We start from the raw sequence: 23,436 nt of genomic DNA, 5'->3' as shown, positions 1-23,436 counted from the left end.
CACCTTGTCCTGTGTTCTAGGGAGACAGTGGTATGTGCTGGCCAGACAGATATTCTGTAGTAACTAAGGACAGAACTGAATGACAGTGGTGACCAGGGGATGAACCCTACATTCTACCATGCAGGAAGGTTGGCCTCCTTTTGAGGAGGCTTGCCAGCATACACAGATGCGGACCTTGTGATGTTGTATCCCAGTTTCTATACAACCACCATAAAAGCCCCATCCTCAGCTGGTCAGATGGCCCTCTCCATCCTCTATTTCGCAGACCCTCTGTCACCCACACATCCCACTTCCTGAGCCATGGGCATGCTCTGTGGCCCCCAAGCCCACTGCACTCCCAGTGGGCCAGGAGCCTCCCATGGCTTCAGTAATTAAGTTCACACATGCCAAAAAGAGAAATAGCATCACAGATGCGGTCGCAAATTTCAGCTAATTAACCATATGGTCTGGATTGCTGACAGAGTGGGAAGGCGCTCTCCGCGACTGCCGGTTTCCTGGGGGGAGGGAGGACTATGAGGTGTGTCACCTCCTCCTCCAGTGCAAGGCTTCCTGCCACCCACTGGGAGTCCTCCCATCTGTCTCTTCTCTAGGAGCTGCCCTAGGGAAAGAAGTCCCCACAGGATGGAAGGAGGGAGTCTGGCCTTATTTATGGTCAGGAAACACCTGACCCAGTTCAAGAGGCACTGTAGGTGGGAGCACACTATCTCTGGGTGTAGAATTTGGAGAGACAGGCTTAGCAGGTGAGACACAGTGTGATATAGTGGACAACATATTGAAAACCTGGACTTAAATCCCAAAGTTGTCACTTATTAGCTATGTGACCTTGGCCAAGTTGCTTAGCCTCTCTGAAGTTAAGCCACTTAGGACTTCTCCTGAGTGTCAGATAGCAGGATTGGGGTCAGTGATGACCATGCTTTTTTTTGATTCTAAGCATCTCATAGATAGTTAGAGATGCTAATGGATGAGAGAAGGAAGTTGTTGGTACAAATTAATTTGACTGGTGCCAGAGCTACACCCCCACACCATGGTTTACAAAGTCCCTGATTGGCTTTGAGAAAAGGAAAGCAGGTACACTCAGAATTACTGCAGAACCTAGCATAGTTAATAATAGCAATTATTACTATTACCTATCGAGAATATTAAAAACCGACTTTATTCCAGAAAATGTGTTCTTCATTTTACCTATATCATTTGAAATCCTCACAACAACTCTGGAAGGCTATCAATTTGATCCCCATACACTGATTAGGAAATTGAAGTTTAAATGGGTTATGTAATATGCCCCAAATCATGTAGATAAGATGTTTTGGAGTGGAGATTCAAATTTCATCCTGGCTGACAGCGAAGCCTTGCCCCTCAGAGTTCCTACAGATGTGGTTATATGAACGCGCTGCTCTTATTTGGGTAGGATGGTGGTTAAGTGGCTGCCTGACTCCTGCTTGAGAGCTAGGTGGCCACGGAGAAGGAGAGTCTGCATACCAAACTAACCCCAAAATGGTATTTATCTGAGAAAGTGTACATATTTCTTTCATCTGGCTGCTGTAAGAAACTTTATTATGTACTTAGTAGTTAAAACAACGTACATTTATTCCCTCACTGTTCCGGAGGCCAGAAGTCCAAACTGAGTCATGTGAAGTTAAAATCAAAGTATTAGGAGGTCTTCCTTCTAGAGGCTTTTGGGGGGAATCTGTTGCTTGTCTCTTCCAGCTGCTGGCATTCCTTGGCTTGAGGCCACATCACTCCAATCTCCACTCCCATTTCTACCTCCCCTTCTGCCCCTTCTGTGGGCGTATCACTCTGCGTCCCTTTTAAAGGGACATGTGTGATGATGCTTAGGGCACACCCTGATAATCCAGAATAATCTCCCCATTTTAAGAACTTTAATTTAAATGTGGATGGAGAGGTTAGACTAGGGAACTCTTCCTCTCGAAAGTCCCTTTAGCCATATAAGGTATAGTGGCTTGCTAGAGCTGCCATAACAAAACACCACAGACTGGGTGGCTTAAACAACAGAAACTTATTGCTTATAGTTCTGGAAGCTGGCAGTCCAAGAGCAAGGTGTCAGCAGCTTTGGCTTCCTCTGGGGCCTCTCTCCTTGGCTTTGGAGGGCCACCTTCCCACTGTGTCCTCACATGGTCTTCCTCATGTATCTCCAGTGTCTCCATTTGTCCAAAATTCCTCTTCTGATAAGGACACCAATCATTTTGGATTAAGCCCGCCCTAGTGGCCCCATTTTAACATCATCATGTCTTTAAAGGTTCTATCTTCAAATACAGACATATCCTGAGGTGCTGGAGGATACTGCAAAAATAAATGTTTATGTCAATCCCAATCATCTATATAGTGAAGTCATACTACTATATATAAAATAGATAACTAATAAGGACCTACTGTATAGCACAGGGAACTCTACTCAATACTCTATAATGACCTATATGGGAAAAGCATCTAAAAAGAGTGGATATAGGTGTATGTATAACTGATTCGCTTTGCTGTATACCTGAAACTCACACAACATTGTAAACCAACTATACTCCAATAAAAGTATAAAAATTATATATATATATATATATATATATATAGAGGGGAGACACAGTTCAGTCCATAATTTAAGGTAACATTCACAGGTTGCAGAAATTAGAACCTGGCTATCTCTGGGGGCCATGATTTAGCCTACCACAATACTTTTCAATTTAAACGAAGCCAGAGGAGCCAGGGCCATAGCTGGGGCACCGGGTCAGGCACTGAAACTAGAAATCAGAAGCAGGGGCTGGATGCACAGGTATGAACAGTAAGGTCAATAACCAGAAAGGTATTGGAAGCAGAAGCGATTGGGTCAGGAAGTGTGGTTCAGAATGAAGACTTTGCATGATGAGTACATGCCCAAGTTCTGCTCTGATGTTGTATTTCTGGATGGAAAGAGTGGGCTTGGTGGGTGAAAGGGATAGCAGAGGGAGGAAGAGAGGCTGACTTCTAATAGCAAGGTTAATGTGCAGTTCACACTAGCTGCGGAAGTTAGAGTAGGGAACTGTTCCTTCTGGGATGATAAGATAGTACAGATACCAGAATTTATTAGGTAATTGAACTCAGCAACTTCTAAATGTACTTCCTGGCCTGAAAGCCTCTACTTTAAAACAGGAGTCAGCAAACTTCTTTTCTGAAAGAGCCAGATGGCATATATTTTCAGCTTTGTGGGCCAGGTAAGCTCTATGGCGACTACTGAACTCTGCCAGTATAATACGAAAGCAACAACAGACAATAGATAAATAAATGGATGGGTCTGTGTGCTAGGTAAACGTTACTTACAAAACTAGGTGTGGGCCAGGTAGACTAGAAGGCTGTGGTTTGTCAACCTCTATAAGAATACAGTTTCGTAAACAACTATCTGCCTATGCTTATTATCATTATTTTAATGAATAGATTATTTTAGAGCAGTTTTAGATTTATGGAAAAATGAAGTAGGAAGTACTGAGTTCCCATTACCCTCTATAACCCCGACCATACAGTTCCTCCTGTTATTAACATCTTGCCCTAGTGTGGTAAATATGTTACAACTGATGAGCCGGTATTGATACTAAACAGTATACTGTTAACTACAGCCCATAGTTTATTTTATGTTGTACAGTTCTTGGGTTTTGACAAATGCATAATGTCATGTATTTACCATGACAGTATCGTACAGAATAGTTTCGCTGTTCTAAAATCGCCTGTAGCATCTATTTATCCCTTCATCTGTCTCCCTGAACTCCTGGCAACTACTGATCTTTTTACTGTCTTCAAAGCTTTACCCTTTACAGAATGTCATGTTGTTGAAATCATACAGCATGTAGCCTTTTCAGACTGCCTCCTCTCTTGCAGAAATATGCATTTAAAGTTCTTCTGTATCTTTTTGTGGCTTGATAACTCATTTATTTTTATTGCTGAGAACTACCCCATTGTATGGACATACCACAGTTTGTTTGATTGTCTAGTCATCCGATGAAGGATAGCTTGGTTGCTTCCAAATTTGGCAAATATGAATAAGGTCCCCAACATTCACGTGCAGGGTTTTATATAGACGTGACTTTTCCATTCATTTTAGTAAATATCAAGAAGCACAGCAGCTTCGTCAGAAACTAACCACCTTTCAAAGCTGCTGTTCCGTCTTGCGTTCGCACCAGCAATGAACTCTTTCTGTGGCTTCATCCACATCTTCAGCAGCATTTGGTGTCATCACTGTTTTCGATTTTAGACATTCTAATGGTTATGTAGTGGTATTTTATTGTTGTTTAATTTGCAATTCCAGAATGACATGTGTTGTGCATCTCTTCATATGTTTATTTGCTATCTAGATATCTTCTTTGGTGAGGTGTCTATGCAGCTCTTTTGTCATTTCTTAAATCTGGTTGTTTGTTTTCTTATTGTGGAATATTAAGTGTTTTCTGTATAATTTGGATACAAGTGTTTTTTTTCTTTTGAGGGGGAATACAAGTCTTTTATCAGATACATGTTTTACAAATTTTTTCTCCCAGTCCGTAGATTGTCTTTTCATTCTCTTTAACAGTGTCTTTCACAAAGCAGGAGTTTTTAATTTTAATAAAGTGCAACTTATCATTTTTTTTCTTTAATGGATCATACTTGTGATGTTGTATCTAAAAATCTATCACCAAACCCAAGATCACCAAGATTTTCTGCTATGCTATCTTCTAGAAGTTTTATAATTTGGGGTTTTAAATTTAGGTCTATGATTGTTTTGGGGTCAATTTTTGTGAAAAGTGTAAGGTCTGTGTGTAGATTCTTTTTTTGCATGTGGATGTCTATCTGTTCCAGCACCATTGTTTGAAAAGACCATCCTTTCTCTGCTGAATTGCTTTTGCTCCTTTAACAAATATCAGTTGATAGTTTTGTGTGGATCTATTTCTTTGCTCTCTGTTCTGTTCCCTGATCTATTATTTATCTACTATTTCACCAAAACCACATTGTCTTGATTATTGTAGCTTTATTAGTAATTTATTTAGTAGTTTATTTAATAAAATGTATTTAATAAATAAATTTATTTAATAAGTTAGTAATTTATTTAGTCTTAGAGTTGGGTAATGTCAGTTCTTTGACTTTGTTTTTCTCTTTCAATTTTGTATTGGCTATTCTGGGTCTTTGGCCTTTCCATATAAGATTTAGAATGAGTTTGTCAATCTCTACAAAATAACTTATTGGGATTTTGATTGGGATTGCATTGAATCTATAGATTAACTTGGGAAGAACTGACATTTGAACAACATTGAATATGAACATAAATATCTTCCATTTATTATTCCATTTAGATCTTTGATTTCTTTCATCAACATTTTGTAGTTTTCCTCATATAGATCTTACACATATTAGATTTATACCTAAGTATTTCAGTTTTTGGTGTCAGTGTAAATGGTGTTGTGTTTTTAACTTCAAATTCCAATTGTTCATTGCTGACATATTGGAAATAATTTGACTTTTATATATTAACTTTGTATCCTGTAATTTTGACATAATCACTTATTAGTTCCAGGAATTTTTTGTTGCTGCTCTTGATTCTTTGGGATTTTCTATTGAATATTATTTTAAAAATTACATTCTTATTAATAATGATGATGATGATGGTAGTTAAGAGTGCATAGTAGGAGGTGCCATGTGCATGCCACATGCACCATCTCATTTAATTCCACAACAACTTAGAATCACCAGTATTGTTATTTAGTCCCTATTACAAATGAGGAAACTGAAATTTAGTAAAGTGTGGCAATCTATCCAAAGTTGCAAAAGGCAGAACAAGACTTAAACCTTGTCCTTCTTACTAGGAAACAAATAATAATCATAGCAACAGTAACCACAACTCAGTTAAATGCATACCAGGCTGTTTACATTCATTGCCCCTTTTGATCTTTGTAACTGAGTCTGTCAAAATCGATACTATTATGATCCTCACCTAACAAGTGTGGTAACTGAGGCTCCTGAAATGAAATAACTTTCCCAGGATCACACATCTAGTAAGAGGTGGAGTTTAAGATCCATTCTCAGTGCATGTGGATACAGTTATTATAGGCAAACTTGAGGCTGAGCATGGCCATGTGACTTCATATGACAATGTGGTCAGTAATTAACAAGACTGGAAGCTAGATCCAGGGTCTTAGAAACTGAATTTAATTATATTTTGGTGTCAGATTTTGAAAAGGCCAAATATTGTGTTCATTAATTGGATTTTTGTTTTCCTAGGCCCCTTTAAAGTTTTGACGTCCATTGATTTTAAGGAGCACTTAAAAGCCATTTTCAACTGTCCTATAACAGTATGCACACTTCACCTTGGTTATCATGTAAACTGGCTAATGTCCACACTAGCTGGGCTCTGGATTTGGCTATAGCTGATGTCAGATGTGTTGGAATTGAAAAGGAAGGGATGTGAGAGATGGTCAGGGCTCCTCATTAGCACAATGTTGCAGGAAGTACGTGCAAATAGTGCTGCCTTTTCTACTGCCTATGGGTGTTTTCTTCCTCCATTGCTAATGACTAATAAAAAAAGAGGGAGAGAGAGAGAGCAAAGAAGAAAGCAATTGCTAGTAGATTTTCTTCTACTGCAGTAGGTTTCTCATTTTGCAAAAGCTCATTAGAGACGGCTATATGGGAAGACTTCCAAGATGCCCCAGGGGGAATGGGAAAGACGAAGGGGAAGTAGAAACTTTCAGAGATGTGACCCCAGCCACAAATTCACACCAGAACCAGCTGTTCTGAGGTCACATGTTCAGATTCTAAAATGCACCTCATGGCTTGGATTTAAAAAAAAAAAAAAGGTTTACCTCTCTAACTACTAGCAGGAATAAAGTTATTATAAGTGCATTGATGCTGTGTGGTCAGTTAAAATGTGGCTCTGATTTTTCCTATCTGTTGCTTTAAGTTAGAGTTTTGACGCATCTTTTTTTTTAATTTCTTTTCTTTTATTGGAGTATAGTTGATTTACAATGCTGTGTTATTTTTAGGTGTATAGAAAAGAGATTCAGTTATATACATATATCTATTCTTTTTCACGTTCTTTTCCCATACAGGTTATTACAGAGTACTGAGTAGAGTCCCCTGTGCTATAAAGTAGGTCCTTGTTGATTATCTGTTTTATATATAGTAGTGTGTATATGTTAATCCCAACCTCCTAATTTATCCCTCCCCCAAACTTTCCTCTTTGGTAACCATGTTTATTTTCTAAGTCTGTGAGTCTGTTTCTGTTTTGTAAGTAAGTTCATTTGTATCATTTTTTAGATTCCATATATAACTGATATCATATGATATTTGTGATAATCTCTAGGTCCATCCATGTTGCTGCAAATGGCATTATTTCATTCTTTTTTATGGCTGAGTAATATTCCATGGTATATATGTGCCACATCTTTTTTATCCATTCATCTGTAAATGGACATTTAGGTTGCTTCCATGTCTTGGCTATTGTAAGTAGTTCTACAGTGAACACTGGGGTGCCTGTATCTTTTTGAATTATGGTTTTCTCCAGATATATGCCCAGGAGTAGGATTGCTGTATCTTATCATAGCTCTATTTTTAGTTTTTTAAGGAACCTCCATACTGTTCTCCATAGTGGCTGTGTCAATTTACATTCCCACCAACAGTGTAGGAGGGTTCGCTTTTCCCCCCACCCTCTCCCCCATTTATTGTTTGTAGACTTTTTGATGATGGCCATTCTGACTAGAGTGAAGTGATAACCTTATTGTAGTTTTGATTTGTATCTGTCTAATAATTAGCATTGAAACATCTTTTTATTCTTTTAATTTGGAGTCTAACCTACTAGAGGTTCAAGTTCACAAATGTTTTTGAGACTCTTCTATGTATCTCAGTCTTTGTTGGGAGCTGGAGAAGGAGAAGGAAGACACAGTCTCTGCTCTCAATGTGGGGGGAACAGACACCTCACAACAGTTTCTGTGCAGGCTGAGGTAGGAAGAGAAGTATTCAACACATGGGGCTGGGGGGCATTGCCTCAAGCATAAATAACTCTCCTAAAAGTCAGGAGTAGGGTATGTGGTTACAAAAAATCAAATCAACCAGCAAAACAAAAACAAAACCCATGTTATAGAGAAAAGAATTCCAAATTAGTGTCCACCTGTCCCTGGGTTCTTATTATAGCTCCGTCATGTGACTTGGACAAGCTGTGTGGAAAGGAGTAAAACAAAAGAATTTGAGGTCTATTCCAGCTCTAAAACCTGCGTCTTTCTTATTCGTCATCAAGATAGGCTTTTTGAGAATGTTAAATTAGACTGTGCTGGAACAGTGTTCTCTGCAGCAGCAGTAGCTGCCATTTATTGAGAGCTTGCTAATCCCTGGCCTTCTGCTAAGCTATTCAGATTATGGACTCTCTTAATCTTTACAGCACGTATGTGAGGCAGGGATGAATGTTATTCCCGTTTTTCTGATGAACAAACAGAGGCCCAGAAAAATGCAATGTTCTGTCCAACCAGAGCCACACAGGAGATGGGAGGTGGAACCAGGATGCAAATCCAGGTGTGTCTGGCTGGTTCCCATGGCTTCCCCCCTTGGGAACTTCCTCTTAGCCCTCTAGAGCCATTTAGGGACATCCATGTTAGTCAGGGAAATGGACCCAGGGCTGAAAGGGTCCACAGAGATGGGAAGCGACTTGCGAAAGGTCACACAGCAAGTTAATGGCACATCTTCACAGAACTGGTCTCCTCCAGCGCAGGATTGAATGCGCACAAGGAACGGTGAGGACACACACTAGGATTCAGGGAGAGTCAATGCCTCAGCCCTTGGAATCATTTGGCAAGTGCTTTTGTGCCCCTGCTCTACGTCTGCTGTTCTGCTAGATCCTTGAGATAGACATGAATAATGGTGTGGGGTGGAGGGGCCCTGAATACCAGAATATGAAGATCCTAATTGCACTTGAAATATCTCTAAAGGTTCAGGGATATTGGCTTCTGCCCTTGACTGTGATAGAATTAGCAGCTAGACCTCTCAGGGAGGGAGATACACTGGAACCTGTAACTCAGGGCGTGGAGAGAGAGATCTAGGCTGAGTGGCACCCCTCCTGGGGCAGCTGCCACCTCGGACCAGGAGATTCTGCACTCACACCCTGCAGATCTGTGGGAGGGGGCAGGTTTTAGGCTTGGATCTCATCCGGCTGCATCTGGGCTGTATTTGGAGCAAGGCTAGTTTCCCTCTTCAAATCTCATTTATAGCGTATGAAAAAAAAGAGATAATGATAGCACTTGGTTGGAAAAATGCAGAGGTTGGACCTAGTGATGTCGAACTTTCCCCACCCGCAGCTCTAAAGTTTTATGCCCGGCTGTCAGGGCCTTGGATCCCTTCTCTTGAGAACTGGAGGGACAGTTCAGGAAGATACTCCGGAGGACCTAGTGACAGCAACTCAGCTTGTTCCCCGTGTTATGACAGGATGAGGAATCCCGGTGCTGACACACAGGCGAGAGATGGAGGGCGAAGCTGCTGAGGAGAAGATAATGTTTCTCTAGCCTGCAATTTCTTTCAATTTCAGGGATCGCAGTTACCAGGACAGGAGTTAGTAACAGCCATGCCTGGAATGCTAAAGTGAGTTTGGTGCCACTGGTGGAAACGGTTTTGCATTTAGAGAGGGAAGCCTTGTGCATTGTATAACCCAGGCTTCACATTCAGTGTGTGTGTGTGTGTGAATACACACCTGTGTATGAATGAGGGTAGGGCAGGAGAGAGAAAGACAGGTGTGAGCATGGTCGGAGAGGCGGGTAGAGGGGTGGAGCTGACAGCCCTGATTCAATTGTATGTGACCCTAGGAAAATGACCTCACCTCTCTGCACCCCAGTTTTCTCACGTTCATCATCGAGGTAATAATGCCTACTTTGCAAAGTTCTTGAGAAGTGTTTGAGTTTGTTCAGGCTGCTATAACAAAATACTGTAGACCGGGTGGGCTAAACAGCAGGCATTTATTTCTCACCATTCTGGAGTCCGGGTAGTCCAAGATCAAGGCACTGACAGATTCAGTGTCTGGTGGAAGCTCACTTCCTGGCTCTCCCCATGTCCTCACATGGCAGAAGGGACAAGTAGCTCTCTGGCGCCTCTCTTATAAGGGTGCTCATCTCAGTCATCAGGGATCCACCCTCATGACCTAAGTACCTCCTAAAGGCCCCACCTTCAAATACCATCACATTGGGGGTTAAGTTTCAACGTATGAATTTAGAGGGAACACAAACGTTCAGTCTGTAGTGAGCAGGTTAGAAACAAATCCTCCAGAGCATCTAACACATGGTATGCGTTCAATAAAGGGCAGTTACTGTCATTAATGTGGGGATCCCCCTGGGACATGGCAACCAGCGCTGGTATTTTCAGTGACTCAACCTTCATGTTTCAGCATTTCATTTAGGGGGAAACCAAAACATCCCTAGCATATTTTTGCATAGTTTTTTAAGAACACAGAGTTAGACTGTTCAACGTCCAGCTTACTAGCTCTGTGAACTTAATTAACCTCTTTGTACCTCTGTTCTCTCCTTCAAAAAAAATAAAAATTAGAATAAAGGTTCTTACCTTTCGGGATTGTTGTGAGTATGAAATGAGATATGTGCAAAGCCCTTAGAATGATGTCTAGCACATTGTAAGCAATCACTAGTTATTAGCTTTACAAATGATCCTGCTGTTTTGATACTAGCTATCTAGGGAAGAAGGGGCAAGATGGGTAGGGAGGCAGCAACGAGTGAGGCAACGATCCAGGCCTCACAGGAGGGAGATTGCAGTCCCACAGCTGAACGCATTGTTCGCACCCCGTCATTTCCATTCAGCTAGGAGGCATTCGTTCATTCACTGAATAAGCATTTATTAAGCCCCTGTGTGCTTCAGCCACTGTGTCAGGGCTGGATGCATAGAAGTGAATAAGACAGACATGGTCCTTGTGCTACAGTGCCCTTGGTCCAGTGAAAGAGACAGCGAGTGACCAGGACCACAAGTCCAGTGTGAAAATGTTAGGGTAGGGTGGTGTGCAAACTCAGGGAAGGGGCATCGAACCCGCAAATGAAGGGAGAGCCATTGACATAATTCTGGGAAAAAACCCCACAAAACTGGAGTGTGGTAGGCAGAATAACGGCCCCCAATATGTCCACATTTTAATCCGTGGAATAAATTATCTTACATGGAAAAGGGAGAGTAAGGGTGCAGGTACAAATGAGGTTGCCCATAGTTGATCCTGAAACAAAGAGATTATCCTGGATTATCCAGGTGGGCCCAGTGTAATCCGAAGCGTCCTTAAAGTGGAAGAGGGAGGCAAGAGAGGAGCTCAGAGCCGTGTGATTCCAGAAGGATTTGAGTTGTCTTGGCTAGCTTTGAAGACGGAGCCAAGGAACGTGGGCAGCCTCAGAAAGCTGAAAAAGGCCAGGAGCTGGATTCTCATCTAGAGCCGCCAGGCGGTGTGCAACCCGGCTGACACCTTGGCTTTAGCCCAGAAACCCATGTCAGACATCTGGCTTACAGAGCTCTCAGATAAGAAGTTTATGTCGTTCTAAGGCATTAAGGTCGCAGTGATCTGTCATGGTAGCAACAGAACACCGATGCACGGAGCCAGTGGTATCTTTGAGTTAGGACTGTCCTTCTAGAAAATCACTCTGGCCGCAGGACGGTGAACAGGTCGGAGGGGCAAGGCCGGATGCAGAGAGAGAGCGCAGTTAACAGGCTGTTGCCACAGGCCCTGGGAGAGGGGATGGTGGCTTAAACCAGAAGAGACAGCTGTTATGTGCTGTGTCTCTACCAGATCCTGGAATCCGAGGGGAATCAGCCGAATAGATCCCTACAGCCGAGACCTACAGGGCCTGGGATGGAGACAGACATGCAGAGAACAGCCATCCCTAGCAGCACTGCCCGACTTATCCCATGACTCTTCTTCTACTCCCCGCCACATGCAGTTATGATGGAGACCAACAGGTTCTACCTCCTGCGTCTCGCTCAAACCTGTGCCTCTCACCTGTATTCTGCCATCCAGCTACTCCATGATGTCTTGGCTGGGTCGCTGCAAAACCTCATACCTGGCCTCCCTCACCCCAGCCTTGTTCCTTTCCCAGCCCATCCTCCACCCTGCATCCAGGCCTTCTTTCTAAAGCTCCAATCAGATGGCATCACTGTCTTGCTTAAAACCTATAATGGGTCTCTTTGCCCTCAGAATAAAGCGCACATTCCTCAGCATCATGTAGCAGATGCGCGCGTGCACACACACACACACACACACACACACACACACCCCTTTGGACTTGGCACATGCTATTACTTCTGCCTGGACCTCACCCCCGCCTCCCTTCCTCACTCTCTCCCTGGATGACCCCTCCCAATCGTGCAAGACTCACCTCCTCCAGCGAGCCCTCCTGACCTCCCCAGTCTGTGTTAAGTGCCCCTCCCTGGGTCTCTGAACCTCCTCTATGAATCTTAAACTACCACATTAACCTATAACCGTGTCTTTAAATAGTTAAGGGTTCAAACGTTTTTTTCACTGCAACTCAGTTATGCAAAACACTATAGTCTTCTTAATTTTCTACAGCCGATATAATATTTCCCTCAAGTTTTCATTCCACTGATAGCAAAAAAAGTAGTTCAACTTGCCAGTTAAGGATACAGAACATACTCTTCAGGGTAACTGTTTAGTCTGTTCAAAGGTGAACTCCTCAACAGCCAACCCTGTCTTTCCCTTACCAGGCAGTCTCCCCGACCTCTGCTTGGCCCCAGGGTGCAGATGGGGGCTGGGAAGAATGTGGTCTACTGGATCCTTGCTGGCGTTCACTGTGTGATTTCCTGTGTGAGCTTGGCTCTCAGCCCTTGCACTGGCTTCCATTGTGATATGGATGGTCTTGGGCATTTCTTTTAAGAGGGGCTACATATTGGCATCCACTCCCAAGTCCACAGTCACAAAGTCCCCACCCTCTGTGGGACCCTGGTTCTAATCTCAGGCCTCCTTCCCCATCCCCGCTTCCTTGGGAACAGGAAGCTTCTGCCAAGAACTCTTGTCATCTTTATTCTCTCTACCCTGCAGGTGCAGGACGTGGGGGGCCGACTTCTGCTGGCCTCTTGCTCACCTACTGATACCCTCTCATGGGACCTTCTGTTGGCTTTTCAGAGAAAGGGGCTCACAACCCCCCCCCCAGATTATACCCTGATCTAGGGAAGCAAAGCCCGTCGTTCCTGCTCGCCCCCATCCCCCTTGGATTTTCCCCAAATCCTTGTTGGTATTTAAACATTTGTTGGTACCTCCCTCAAGGCTGGGGTGAGTAAGGACGGGATGTTGACTTCCAAGAAGCCCAGAAAGAGGGTTGGTGACTCTCAAGCCTGAACTCTTGGCCTCTTGGTCTTCTGGGCAATTCCTCCCAGAACTAGTGGCAGAAAAAAAGAGTTTTCACCTTCCTTTTTCTGTCCTGTGGGAACTCCCCTGAGGTCATAGCCTGTACCAACTGTACATTAAAATAAGATATTATGATCTGGGTTGGCCAGGCCTGCCTTTGATGTATAAGGGACCTTCACTCCCAGCACAGGTTGGCTTTCAAAACTATTGTCTAGCTCAAGTCACTACAAAGCCAGCTTTGAGATCTAGCCCAAAGCTGAGTGACGGCTCCCTTTCTCTTCCAGAAGGTATGTGCTCTTCTATCTAAGGACAAATGCCTTTGATTTAGACCAATATGACTCACAGGGAATGAAAAAGGCTTCATTTTAACATTTTCAGCACCATCATCCACCTTGCACACATTTTCACACAATTTATAACATGTGTCTTACGCTAGGCTGTGAGCACCTTGAGAATGAGGAATGTCTATCTTATTGTTTTCCCAATGCCTGGGACACAGTAGTGAAAATTTGTTGAATGAATGAAATGAAAGGTTGAATGAAAGAATGACTAAATTCAGGGTGCTTGAACAAAAAACTTGCATGAAGACTCCTAATTAAGAAGCAAATCACATGAGAACAGAGTTAGAAACAGAGTTTCTAACTGTACCCAAGAAGGGCAGGGCTTGGGGCGGGCGTGGTTACTCACCACGAGACCCCATGACTCCAGCACCTACGGCATGGCTACAAAATCTAGCCCAGTGCGTCTCAGTCTGCGCTTCAGAGAAACAAAGATTTTGTACCAGCCGCGCCCCCCCCCCACCCCGGTTCCAGAGGTAGGGAGTGGCTTTCCAAAACCACCCAGAAAGGCACTGACAGAGTCGAGATGAGAGCAGGGACCCAACTCCTTGATCACAGAGGAAACCACATCCCAGTCAAAGTTGCCTCTCACGTGGCAGAAAGGCTTAGTTTAGCTGGAGGCGAAGGATGGGTCATGGTTCAAACCAGGGGAGGTGTCCTCATTAGTATTGGGCTTTTTTCTTGGCACTGTTTCAGGAGGCTGCAGGCAGCCTAGGGAGAGCCAGGGAGAGCGGCCCCGTCCCTGCAGACTCAACAGCGCGCAGGCCAAGACTCCTATAGTCTTCCCTTGACTAAGGAAAGGCTGCAGACAGTGCTGACTGGCTCTGGGATGATTTACTTCTCTGAAATACCTCCATTTAAATGCTAATTTCCCCAGAACTGAGGGGTGATCGGCTCTTGCATGCTGGTGGCTGTGTATTAGTGTATCCAAAACACTCACACGTATTCTTGAATGGGGACAGGCGGGAGGGAGAACCTTGGGAAGGGTCGGGGCAGCCAGGATGGCCAAGGAGCCCAGCTTCCCTCGCTTGTCGACAAGTTCCTGCCAGCATGGCGGATGACAGGGAAGCTATGCAAGGGACTTGCTCCGGGGAAAAGCTCCCTATAGGTTTGTGTCGCTTGGAGGTCATATGCAGGGGGCATGGGAGGTGAAGAAGCCTGCCCCTACTCTGTACACAAATGAACAGAATCTTGGGGGGCTTGTGCTGTAGGCGGCCCCAGGCTGGGCTCTCTGAGGCTCTCAAAGGAATCCAGGATCTGGTATGGGGTTTAGGAAAAGGAACTAGCACTAAAGATAACTAGGGGGCAGTTCCCTGGTGGTCCAGCGGTTGTGACTCCGCACTTCACTGCTGAGGGCCCGTGTTCAGTCCCTGGTCGGGGAACTAAGGTCCTCCACGCCGTGTGGTGTGGCCAGAGAAAAAAAAAGCTAACTCTATATGAAGCCTCTTCCTCAACCCTTGAAGTTCAACTCATTACTCCCATTTTACAGATGACATTAGGAAGGCTGAGTAAAGTGTAAGTGACCTCTCCAAGGTCACACAGCCAGAGTCTGGATCCATGTCTGTGTGATGTCTGAGCCCATGCCCTTTCCACCACCAGATCCCAAGGTAACTGCTGGAATTTACTCACAAACAAGAGGCGTGAGAGAGAAGTGACAAGAAAGATTTATTCCAAGTGGGGAAAACTGACATGGTTTCTTGGAAGGGGTGGTTTTTCGACTAGTCCTCCTGTTTCCTCCTAGCCTTCCTCACCCCCCACCCCATCCCCTGCACCTCCCCGATGTGAATGCACACGTGTGTTCACGTGCTCACCAAGAGTGGGAGTTCCGGCCAGCCTCTGCTGAGTGAGATCACTTTTTCCCATCTGGTGCCCGCTAGCTCTGTGGCCCTGGCCCCTATCTGAGCTCCATGGGAGCCAGGGTGTCTGCATGTTAGGAAGTTAGAGGAAGAAAAAGTAGGGTTTTGAAGCTTCTTATGGAAAGGCTGGCATTTTAGACTAAAATCCCCAATATCCCTTGGAAACTAAAGCATTTGGGTACCCTGTAACAAAACATCAGAAAGGACCCCACACAGGTCATACACACATTACTTTTGTCTCTGGGTTTCCTTCCTTTGCTTCCGCAACAAACGTTCATTGAGCATCTACTTTGTATGCAGTTGACACTGGGCTCGGCCCTGGGGAAGGCGGCAGCAAATGGGACAGGCATCGTCTTGGCCCCCGTGGAGCTCACAGTCTAGTGGGAGAGTAGATATCCATCAAGGTCCCGAAGAGCACATCTGGGTTAGGAACTATGACGCTCTTCCTAGAAGAAAAGAGCAAGATGCTATGAGAGGGTGTAACAGGAGAACTGACCTTGGGAAGCTTTCTGAAGGGCAGAGGAATAATGTGTGGTCTGAGTGACAAGTAGGAGTTGGCCTGCTGCAGGGAGCTGGGGGCCAAGAGCTTTCCAGAGAGGGCAAATCCTTTGTAGGAAGTGAGTATGCCCCATCAGAGGAACTTAGGGCCAATCAGTGCAGCTGGACCGCGGGCAGGGGCACTGGTTCGTGAAACAAGGCAGAAGGAGTAGGCAGGGGCTAGATGGTGGAGGCCTTGAGACCTTCACACAGTGCCTGCGTTCTCCACCAGGCACCTCCTCTGAATTCCCACTGCCGTACCCCTAGCGTGCATGGGAGACCCCGAAACACATTTGTGGAATGAAAGAGACCTCCCACTCCCAGAGTTCTCCTGAGTCCCCGGAACCCAGGATCTGCTACTTTAAAAATCTTATGAATTGTTTCCATATAATGTCAATTGAGATTGAACTGTTTTCATGGATATTTGCGGGGGGGAGATGTTTGTCCAAAGAAACAGTAGCCCTGTTGCCGTTAGAGACACAACTTACGCAGACCTGCACACACACAGATATGCACGTACAGTGGTATCCCTGGGCTCGGAAGCACACCCCTCCCTGGCCTGGTCTCAGGTTATCCCGGTGATCAGGAGCACGGGCTCTGGATTGATCCAGTGAATGTGTCCTTACTGAGTACCAGGTTCTCAGCTAGGAGCCCCATTACCACTTCCTAACTGTGGACCTCAGTTGGACAAGTTCCTTAACCTCTCTGAGGATCCATGTCTTCATCTGTAAAATGGGAATAATAATAGTAGTTATAGAATTCTCACGTGGTGAAAATGGCATACACATTCACATGTATCTTGACACACACTACCTAGGACATAGCTGATGATCGACAAATAGGATCAATAAACAAATATTACTTACTCTTCTTCCTATCTGCCTCTTATTAGGATTCGTTAGTTGCCTGGTAGTTTATACTACACACACCCCCACGTACACACGAGCTCTGAGAATCTGGATTTGTTTTCGAGCCAACTGAGTTTCAGCCAGCACCCTGCCATCCCCCCCATCACCTCCCCCAGGTGGGTGCATTCTGAAGTTGCTGTCTGGGTTCTGCCTGGGGTTCTCGGCCCAGTGGCACCTTCCCAGCTCTGCTCTTCCCATCCTGTTTTGCCTCCCGGGAGAGCTGACTAATGCAAAGGCCCTGGGCGCCCTCTGCTGGCAGAGGCCATGCAGGACTTGTGGCCATCGCCCAGGCAGCCACGAAGGGGCCCAGTCCTGAGGGGCCATCATTGGTCCTTGGTCTTTGCTGCAGCTGTCTTGTCATTCCCTGCTCCACCCCTGCCTCCCTCCCTCCCTGCTCTCCGCACTGGCCTGTGAACTCCCACCCTTCCATGGTCTCCCACCTTCTCATGCTCTTCCTTGAGACCCTCCCTGCGTCCTGCGAAAACCTTCCTCCGAGAAGGGGAGTGTGCGCTGGCCCCCTGCCCTCCTGAGGGCGGCCACTGTGCTGCCACTCCCTGAGGTCAGATTGAGGTCAGATTTGCCCAGAGTCAAGCCCAGCTTAAATAGAAGGCAGAAGGATTAGAGGAGAGGAACGTGGGGCTGGCGAGGGTGTCCCTGTCCCCCTCCTCTGCGATTATAAACGCATAGCCAGAGATGTGAAGTCGTGACCCTGGGTGGTAAAATGAAAAGTGACGAGCTTGCCTTCAGATCCCTCTTCCCAAATGCACTTGGTGTGTAAGTCCAGGGAGGTCAGTTCACGTCTCAGAGCCTCCATTTCCCCATCAGTCAAGTGGGGGTGTAATCGCACTCATCTCACAACATGGGAGTGAGGGTCGTGAAGTCACCTGGAGAGCAGAGCCCCTCGTATGCGGTCAAATTACAATGAGTAACAGACCCCTTCTTTAGGCTGCAGCCTGTCTGGGCTCAGTGCACCCCGGGGTGCTACGGCTCTTCCAGCTTTGACAGCCTGTGACTGTCACAGGCAGCGTCTTCAGTGCCCCGCACCTGTGCAGTGATGTGGAGTGTGGGCTTTGGGGCCAGACCACCTGAGATCTCCCGCTTGCCGGCTGTGCGGTTTTAAGTAGTTACATAACTGCTTTGTGCTTGTGCTTTTCCACCTCCCAACTAGGGGTCTTAAGGGCACTTAATCCATATGGTTGGGTGAGAACTAATGTAAAGTACTCGGAATGTCGCCTGGTGCATAGGAGGTACTCAGCAGTTTTTGCCATCATTGTTATTGTGATTTCACTAAGGCAGGCTGAAGAGCGCTTAGGATCCCCATTTTACAGATGAGAAAACTGAGGTTTGAGTGGTTTGCTCCAGGTTTCACAGCTAGGATGCAGTGTGGGCAGATCAGGAACTCAATCTTCAGAGCCATCTCAGTCTTGCCCTCTCCTATTCATAAAACAAGTGCTTGGGTCTCGTGGGGAAGGGACCTTTAGCCAAAAGCCTCCAGCCCATCCAGATCCCTGATAGCTGGCCCTACTGACTGTTCTGTGTGGCTGATCCATTGTCTCCCCCACCCAGCTGGGAAGATCTAAAGGACAAAGGGAGAAGCCAGTCTATCTCTGGATCCTGAGTACCTAGCTCAGGGCTCCACCCCGAGTGTGTGCTCAGCGCATGTTAGTTGAATGACTAGGGCAGGGGGACAGTCTCCACCTCATTGTATGTCTAAGGGAAGGTCTGTATCACAAGAGGCCACCTCATGAGGGGGACAGGAAGAAACTTAGTTCCTTAGGCCCTGGTGGGAGTTACATGCTACCTGGGGGCACCTCCATGACCCCTGGCAGGTTCTCTTTTTCTATTCACGTGGCTGACCCACACGTCCAAGTCTGCAGACAAATCAAAGGCCAGCCACAAACACAGGTGGAACCCATGACAACAGGCACACGTGTAGACATAAGCAGGTACGGCTCTGCAGACAAACACGGGCACAGCCATGCTGCACACAACAGCGTGCTTAACTGTACAAGTGTGGGCCTAGAAACTCAACGTCGTGCGCATGCGTGCCCAGCAGACAGTCCAAGGCCCAGCCGCTTACCTCACCAGAGGTGCAGTCAGAGAGACCAGGTTCCAATCCCAAATTTACCACCTCTTAACTCTGAACCTCATTTTTCCTTTCGTGTAAAATGAAGATAATGATAACTATCTTGTGGGTCACTGTGAAGACGAAATGATTAAATAGATGCAAAGTGCTTAGCGAGATTCTAGCAAATTAAGGATTCAATCAGGAATTGTCAAAGATGACACTGATGATGATGACGAAGATGCTGGTGATGTTGAAGATGGAGGCAATGGGTCCTCCCCTGGATGCTGACCTGCTCAGGGGTCAGACACCGAGAAGGTGTTCACTAAATGAATGACTAGAGGGTGAGCTTTGAAGGTGCCTGGGGTGGAGTGCATGGGGACGTGCAGTACAGAAAGGAAGGTGACCCAGGTCACAATGCTTGCTTGGCTGCCTTTGAACTGCCCGAGATCCAGGCTTCAAAGGCATTGCTTTGGCATCACAGATTTTTGTTTGCCTCTTTCTGATTTTCATTTCAAGGTTGCCCATTCCAGGTGGCAAAATGAAGCGATAAACCTCCCCTTCCCTTTGTTCTTCAATTCCCCCTCCTCCTCTCCAGATCGTAGTTAGTGTCTCTAACTCTGAGGATTTCTGAATAAGAAGGGACCTCAAAAGTCAGATCTGAATACAGAACTGCCCTGGATACCGTCCATGCCAAGTGGCTATCAAGTTCCCTACTTGCATACTCCCAGCTACGGCAAGCTCACCACCTCGCAGTGGCAGGCTGTTCCATTCTTAGGCAGGTCTGTTGTCTGAAAGATGGAAGCCTGCCTCCCTGCAATGCACTATCACCTCATCCCCCACACCTTAAGACTACCTTTGTTCAGGGTTCAGTGCCCCGAGGGCACCCCGAGGCTTGTCTTCTGTTTCCTGGAGTGGCCCTGCAGAGAAGCGACAGAGGTACCTGAAGAATTTAGGGCAAGAAAGAGCACTAGCCTAGGAGTGGGGAGATCTGGTTTTGAGTCTAACCCGTTGGTTGTCTGTGAGAAATTTGCTCCCCTTCTCCCGGCCTCAGTTTCCCCATCTCTAAAAGGAGGAGTTAGATCCAAAGGGTCTCTTAGGATCCTTCCACTTTAGCACTCCAACACCCATTCTTTCAAGCCTCCCTTTCTCCAGCTCAGTCTCACCCGCTCTTTCTTCAAGCACTCCACACTCTCCTCAGTTCCCTTGCATCCTGGCTCACCGTTGTCACCGCTTATGTAAAGGGACATTTAGCAGCCAAAGAGACAGTTTATAGAATATCAGACTGTGTCTTAGGCAGTTGGCAGCTTTCTCCCATTAAGTGTTTAAAACTACCCTGAGATCTGACTTTCATAGAAAAGGAAACTGAGGTTCTGAGTGGACCAGGAACTTGCTCAAGATCACGCAGCTAGTAAGTGGTGGGCCAGGACTGAAGCCCCAGCCTGCCGGATTCTGGAACCCGTCCTTAGCACCATGGCCCCGGGGCTGGGACTCAGGGAGCCAGAGGCATCCCACCAAGGCCGTCCACAGGCTCACGAGTCAGTCTCTTCTGTGACTACGAGCTCCCTGCCCTCCTTCCCAGCAGCACCTGCAGCCTCCGCTTCCTCCATCTGGCAGCCTCTCTGCTCCTCTCCACAGGGAAAACAACTTCATCAAGGACTTTCCTCAGCTGGCCGACGGGCTGTCAGTGATCCCGCTGCCGGTGGAGGAGCAGTGCCGGGGGGTCCTCTCCGAGCCCCTCCCAGACCTCCAGCTGCTCACCGGTAAGACACACATGCTGGACCCCTCCCCAGCCTCCCTGACCACACACCTGCTCTCCAGTCCATCTCAGCTCTCAGCACATCCAGGATGGGCCCTGCCAATCCTCTGTGTTTGTGAGGGATGGGATGGGAAAGGGACCTACCTACCATTTCTTGGACTCATGGACTGTGCAGAGCTGGGGGCTTCCCCGAGACTCCAAGCTCTGAGCTGAGGCCGGATTTACTCTCTTAGCAAACTTCAAGTACACAGTGCAGTATTATTAACTACAGTCACCGGGCTGCATGCTAGACCCCAAAACCGCACTCATCTGGTGTAACTGAACCTCTGTACCCTTTACCCAACATCTCCTCATTTTTCCTGCCTCCAGCCATCCTACTCTCTGCTTTTATGAGTCCAACGTTTTTCAATTCCACATAAAAGTGAGATCATGCAGTTCATTTTTAAGTCATTTTAAAATAAAATAAGTGGACCTCCCCCATCCCCACCCCAACCAGGAGCCTCTCTCAGTTGACAGCATCTCAGTTACACAAGCTGTTTTTGAATGTGGGCACTGGGCCATCCTGGGGGTTGGGTATCATTCCTCTCGTGTTATAGGTGAGGAATCTAGACTCAGAGAGGTGAAGGGACTGATCAAGGTCACACAGTAAATCCGCCAGGACTAGAACCGGGTGCCATGGCTCCAGGTCTTCTGCCCTTTTCACTCCACTCTGCAGTCGGTCCCCCAACCCCCAAGCTCCGTCTCTCCCCTACTGAGAAGGCCTCTTTTGCAGGCTCTCCTGAGGCTTGTATTTTCTGTCCCACTGCGGGATGCCCATCTGTTCCACCTCATCTTCTCCCAGTTCCTCTCTTGCCCTTTTGGGGGACTTTCCCAAGATGTAATGACCCTGGCTCTGCTTTTGTGATACAGTACATTGTGGTTCTGCGTTAGTGGTACAAACTCTTAGGATTATTTGTTTTGATTTGGGGATCCTTGGAGGTGTCCTCATAAAGGAACTGTTATATTTTAAGGGTTATTATTTTTTGTTTTTTTTTTTACTTACCAGAAAAAATACCCTCCCCCCCAATCCCGGGGCTTCATTTTACCCCTAATCCTTTGGTGGGGATCTAGGATAGAGTCAGGTAAGATGGGGGTCAGAGATTGAGTAGGACCAGGGATGGGTTTTTGGTCAGGAATAGTATGCAAGGAAGTGAGTGAGTCAGTAAATAGGTATTTATTGAGAGCCTACTATATGTCAGGCTCTGTTCTGTCTCTGCAGGAGTGGGAATAATATAGACCATGGCCTTGACCTCAAGGAGCTGACATTTCACTGAAGGGGCTTATATTTCAAGCTGGAATCCAGGAGGGACCAGGGGTGGGGAAAGTGAGGGATGGAGTGATGATCACTTATGGGGGTGGCCCAGGGATGGGGTGAGGGGCAGGGAAGATGGTTTGGTAAATTTCTTGATAATCAAAAGAGGCAGCAGCGTTGTTTTGCTTTGTTTTGTTTCCTTTTGGACACCATTCCACCAAGTGCCTAAGCTGCATCAGCAGTCTGCATCAGAATATCTGCCTCCCTCTATTGGGGACGGCCCCTCCAAGCCTGCTCAGAATTAGGGCAAGCAGTCATAGACGGGGCAGAGGCTGCCTGGGTGCTGGTGTCTAGTCTTCCTGTACAGACTGTTTTCTTTGCCCTGACTCAAAACACGGCCCTCTCCTCCTCTCCCACCCTCTCTCCTTCTCTCCCCGGTGTCTGCAGAGGAAGGAAAGGACAGGCAGAGCAGATAAACAGAGAGGACGTATTTGTAACAAAACAACCTCCCTCCAGTGGACATATCTTTGGGGATCATGAATATTTTACTTTAAAATGAAAAGAAAGCCTCTAAGAAATTATATTATTCCTGGGGCTAAGGGGGGAAAAAAAAGTTGATAGTAATGGACAACTTTTATACTGCAGTAATGTCCAGGAAGAAATCATTTGTTCCAGTGAGATTCTCATTTGCATCTTGGTATCAAATATCTCTTTAAGTGCCTCCTCACCAGGGGACAAGAGAAAAGGACAGAAAATGTGCCTGCCATTTGCAGAGGATACACAAGAGTAACAGTAACTGCTGATGTGACTAGCATTTCTTTTTCACGTATTTTTTCCTGATTATAAAAAAGAGAGTCTGCAGTGCTTAGAGCACAAAATTTAGAAAATGGAGATGAATAGAAATTGGAAAACAAGGATCTTTCACACATCCGCCACACTGAGTTAACCACTTGCTAACATTTTGTTGTGTTTTTTTTTTCTTTGTTTATGTTTTGTCTACACTTGTGTTTCACACGATGCATTCTATGAAACATGAGTTCCAGTGAAACCTAAAAACGGGGCTCCTTGGTCAAAAATGTTTGCAAAACGTTATGCACTATCTTCACGTACCTTTAAAATGCATATTAATTTATTCAAGGTGCTGAGAAATTATACAGCTTTTTTTGTTTTAATCTTTTTTAACTTTGTTTAGCCAGCGTTTCTTGGTCTTGTTTGAAATGGTAACCTTTTATGCGTACGCACAGGTATTTTATGAGCTACCAAAGGACATCTTATGTTTCCATGTTAGGAAACAGACAGTCTGTAGAGGGTGAACAAACATAAATCGTCAGATAGCAAATGTGTCAGGCTTTGCACATGGTCTC

The 23,436-nt window shown here is 45.9% G+C and overlaps 1 protein-coding gene across 1 annotated transcript in view; it reads left to right on the top strand.

Annotated features, from left to right (window-relative positions):
• Positions 1 to 23,436, top strand: part of ASTN2 (astrotactin 2) — a 986,509-nt gene that overhangs the window by 646,552 nt on the left and 316,521 nt on the right. The window contains exon 14 of the mRNA XM_033858475.2: positions 20,661 to 20,785. Coding sequence (XP_033714366.2) covers positions 20,661 to 20,785 — 125 coding nt within the window. The remainder of the gene's footprint in view (positions 1 to 20,660; positions 20,786 to 23,436) is intronic.

The sequence above is a fragment of the Tursiops truncatus genome, chromosome 6, assembly GCF_011762595.2.
Source record: "Tursiops truncatus isolate mTurTru1 chromosome 6, mTurTru1.mat.Y, whole genome shotgun sequence".
In the NCBI taxonomy this organism is placed as follows: Eukaryota; Metazoa; Chordata; class Mammalia; order Artiodactyla; family Delphinidae; genus Tursiops; species Tursiops truncatus.
This window is presented reverse-complemented; position numbering and strand designations above follow the sequence as displayed.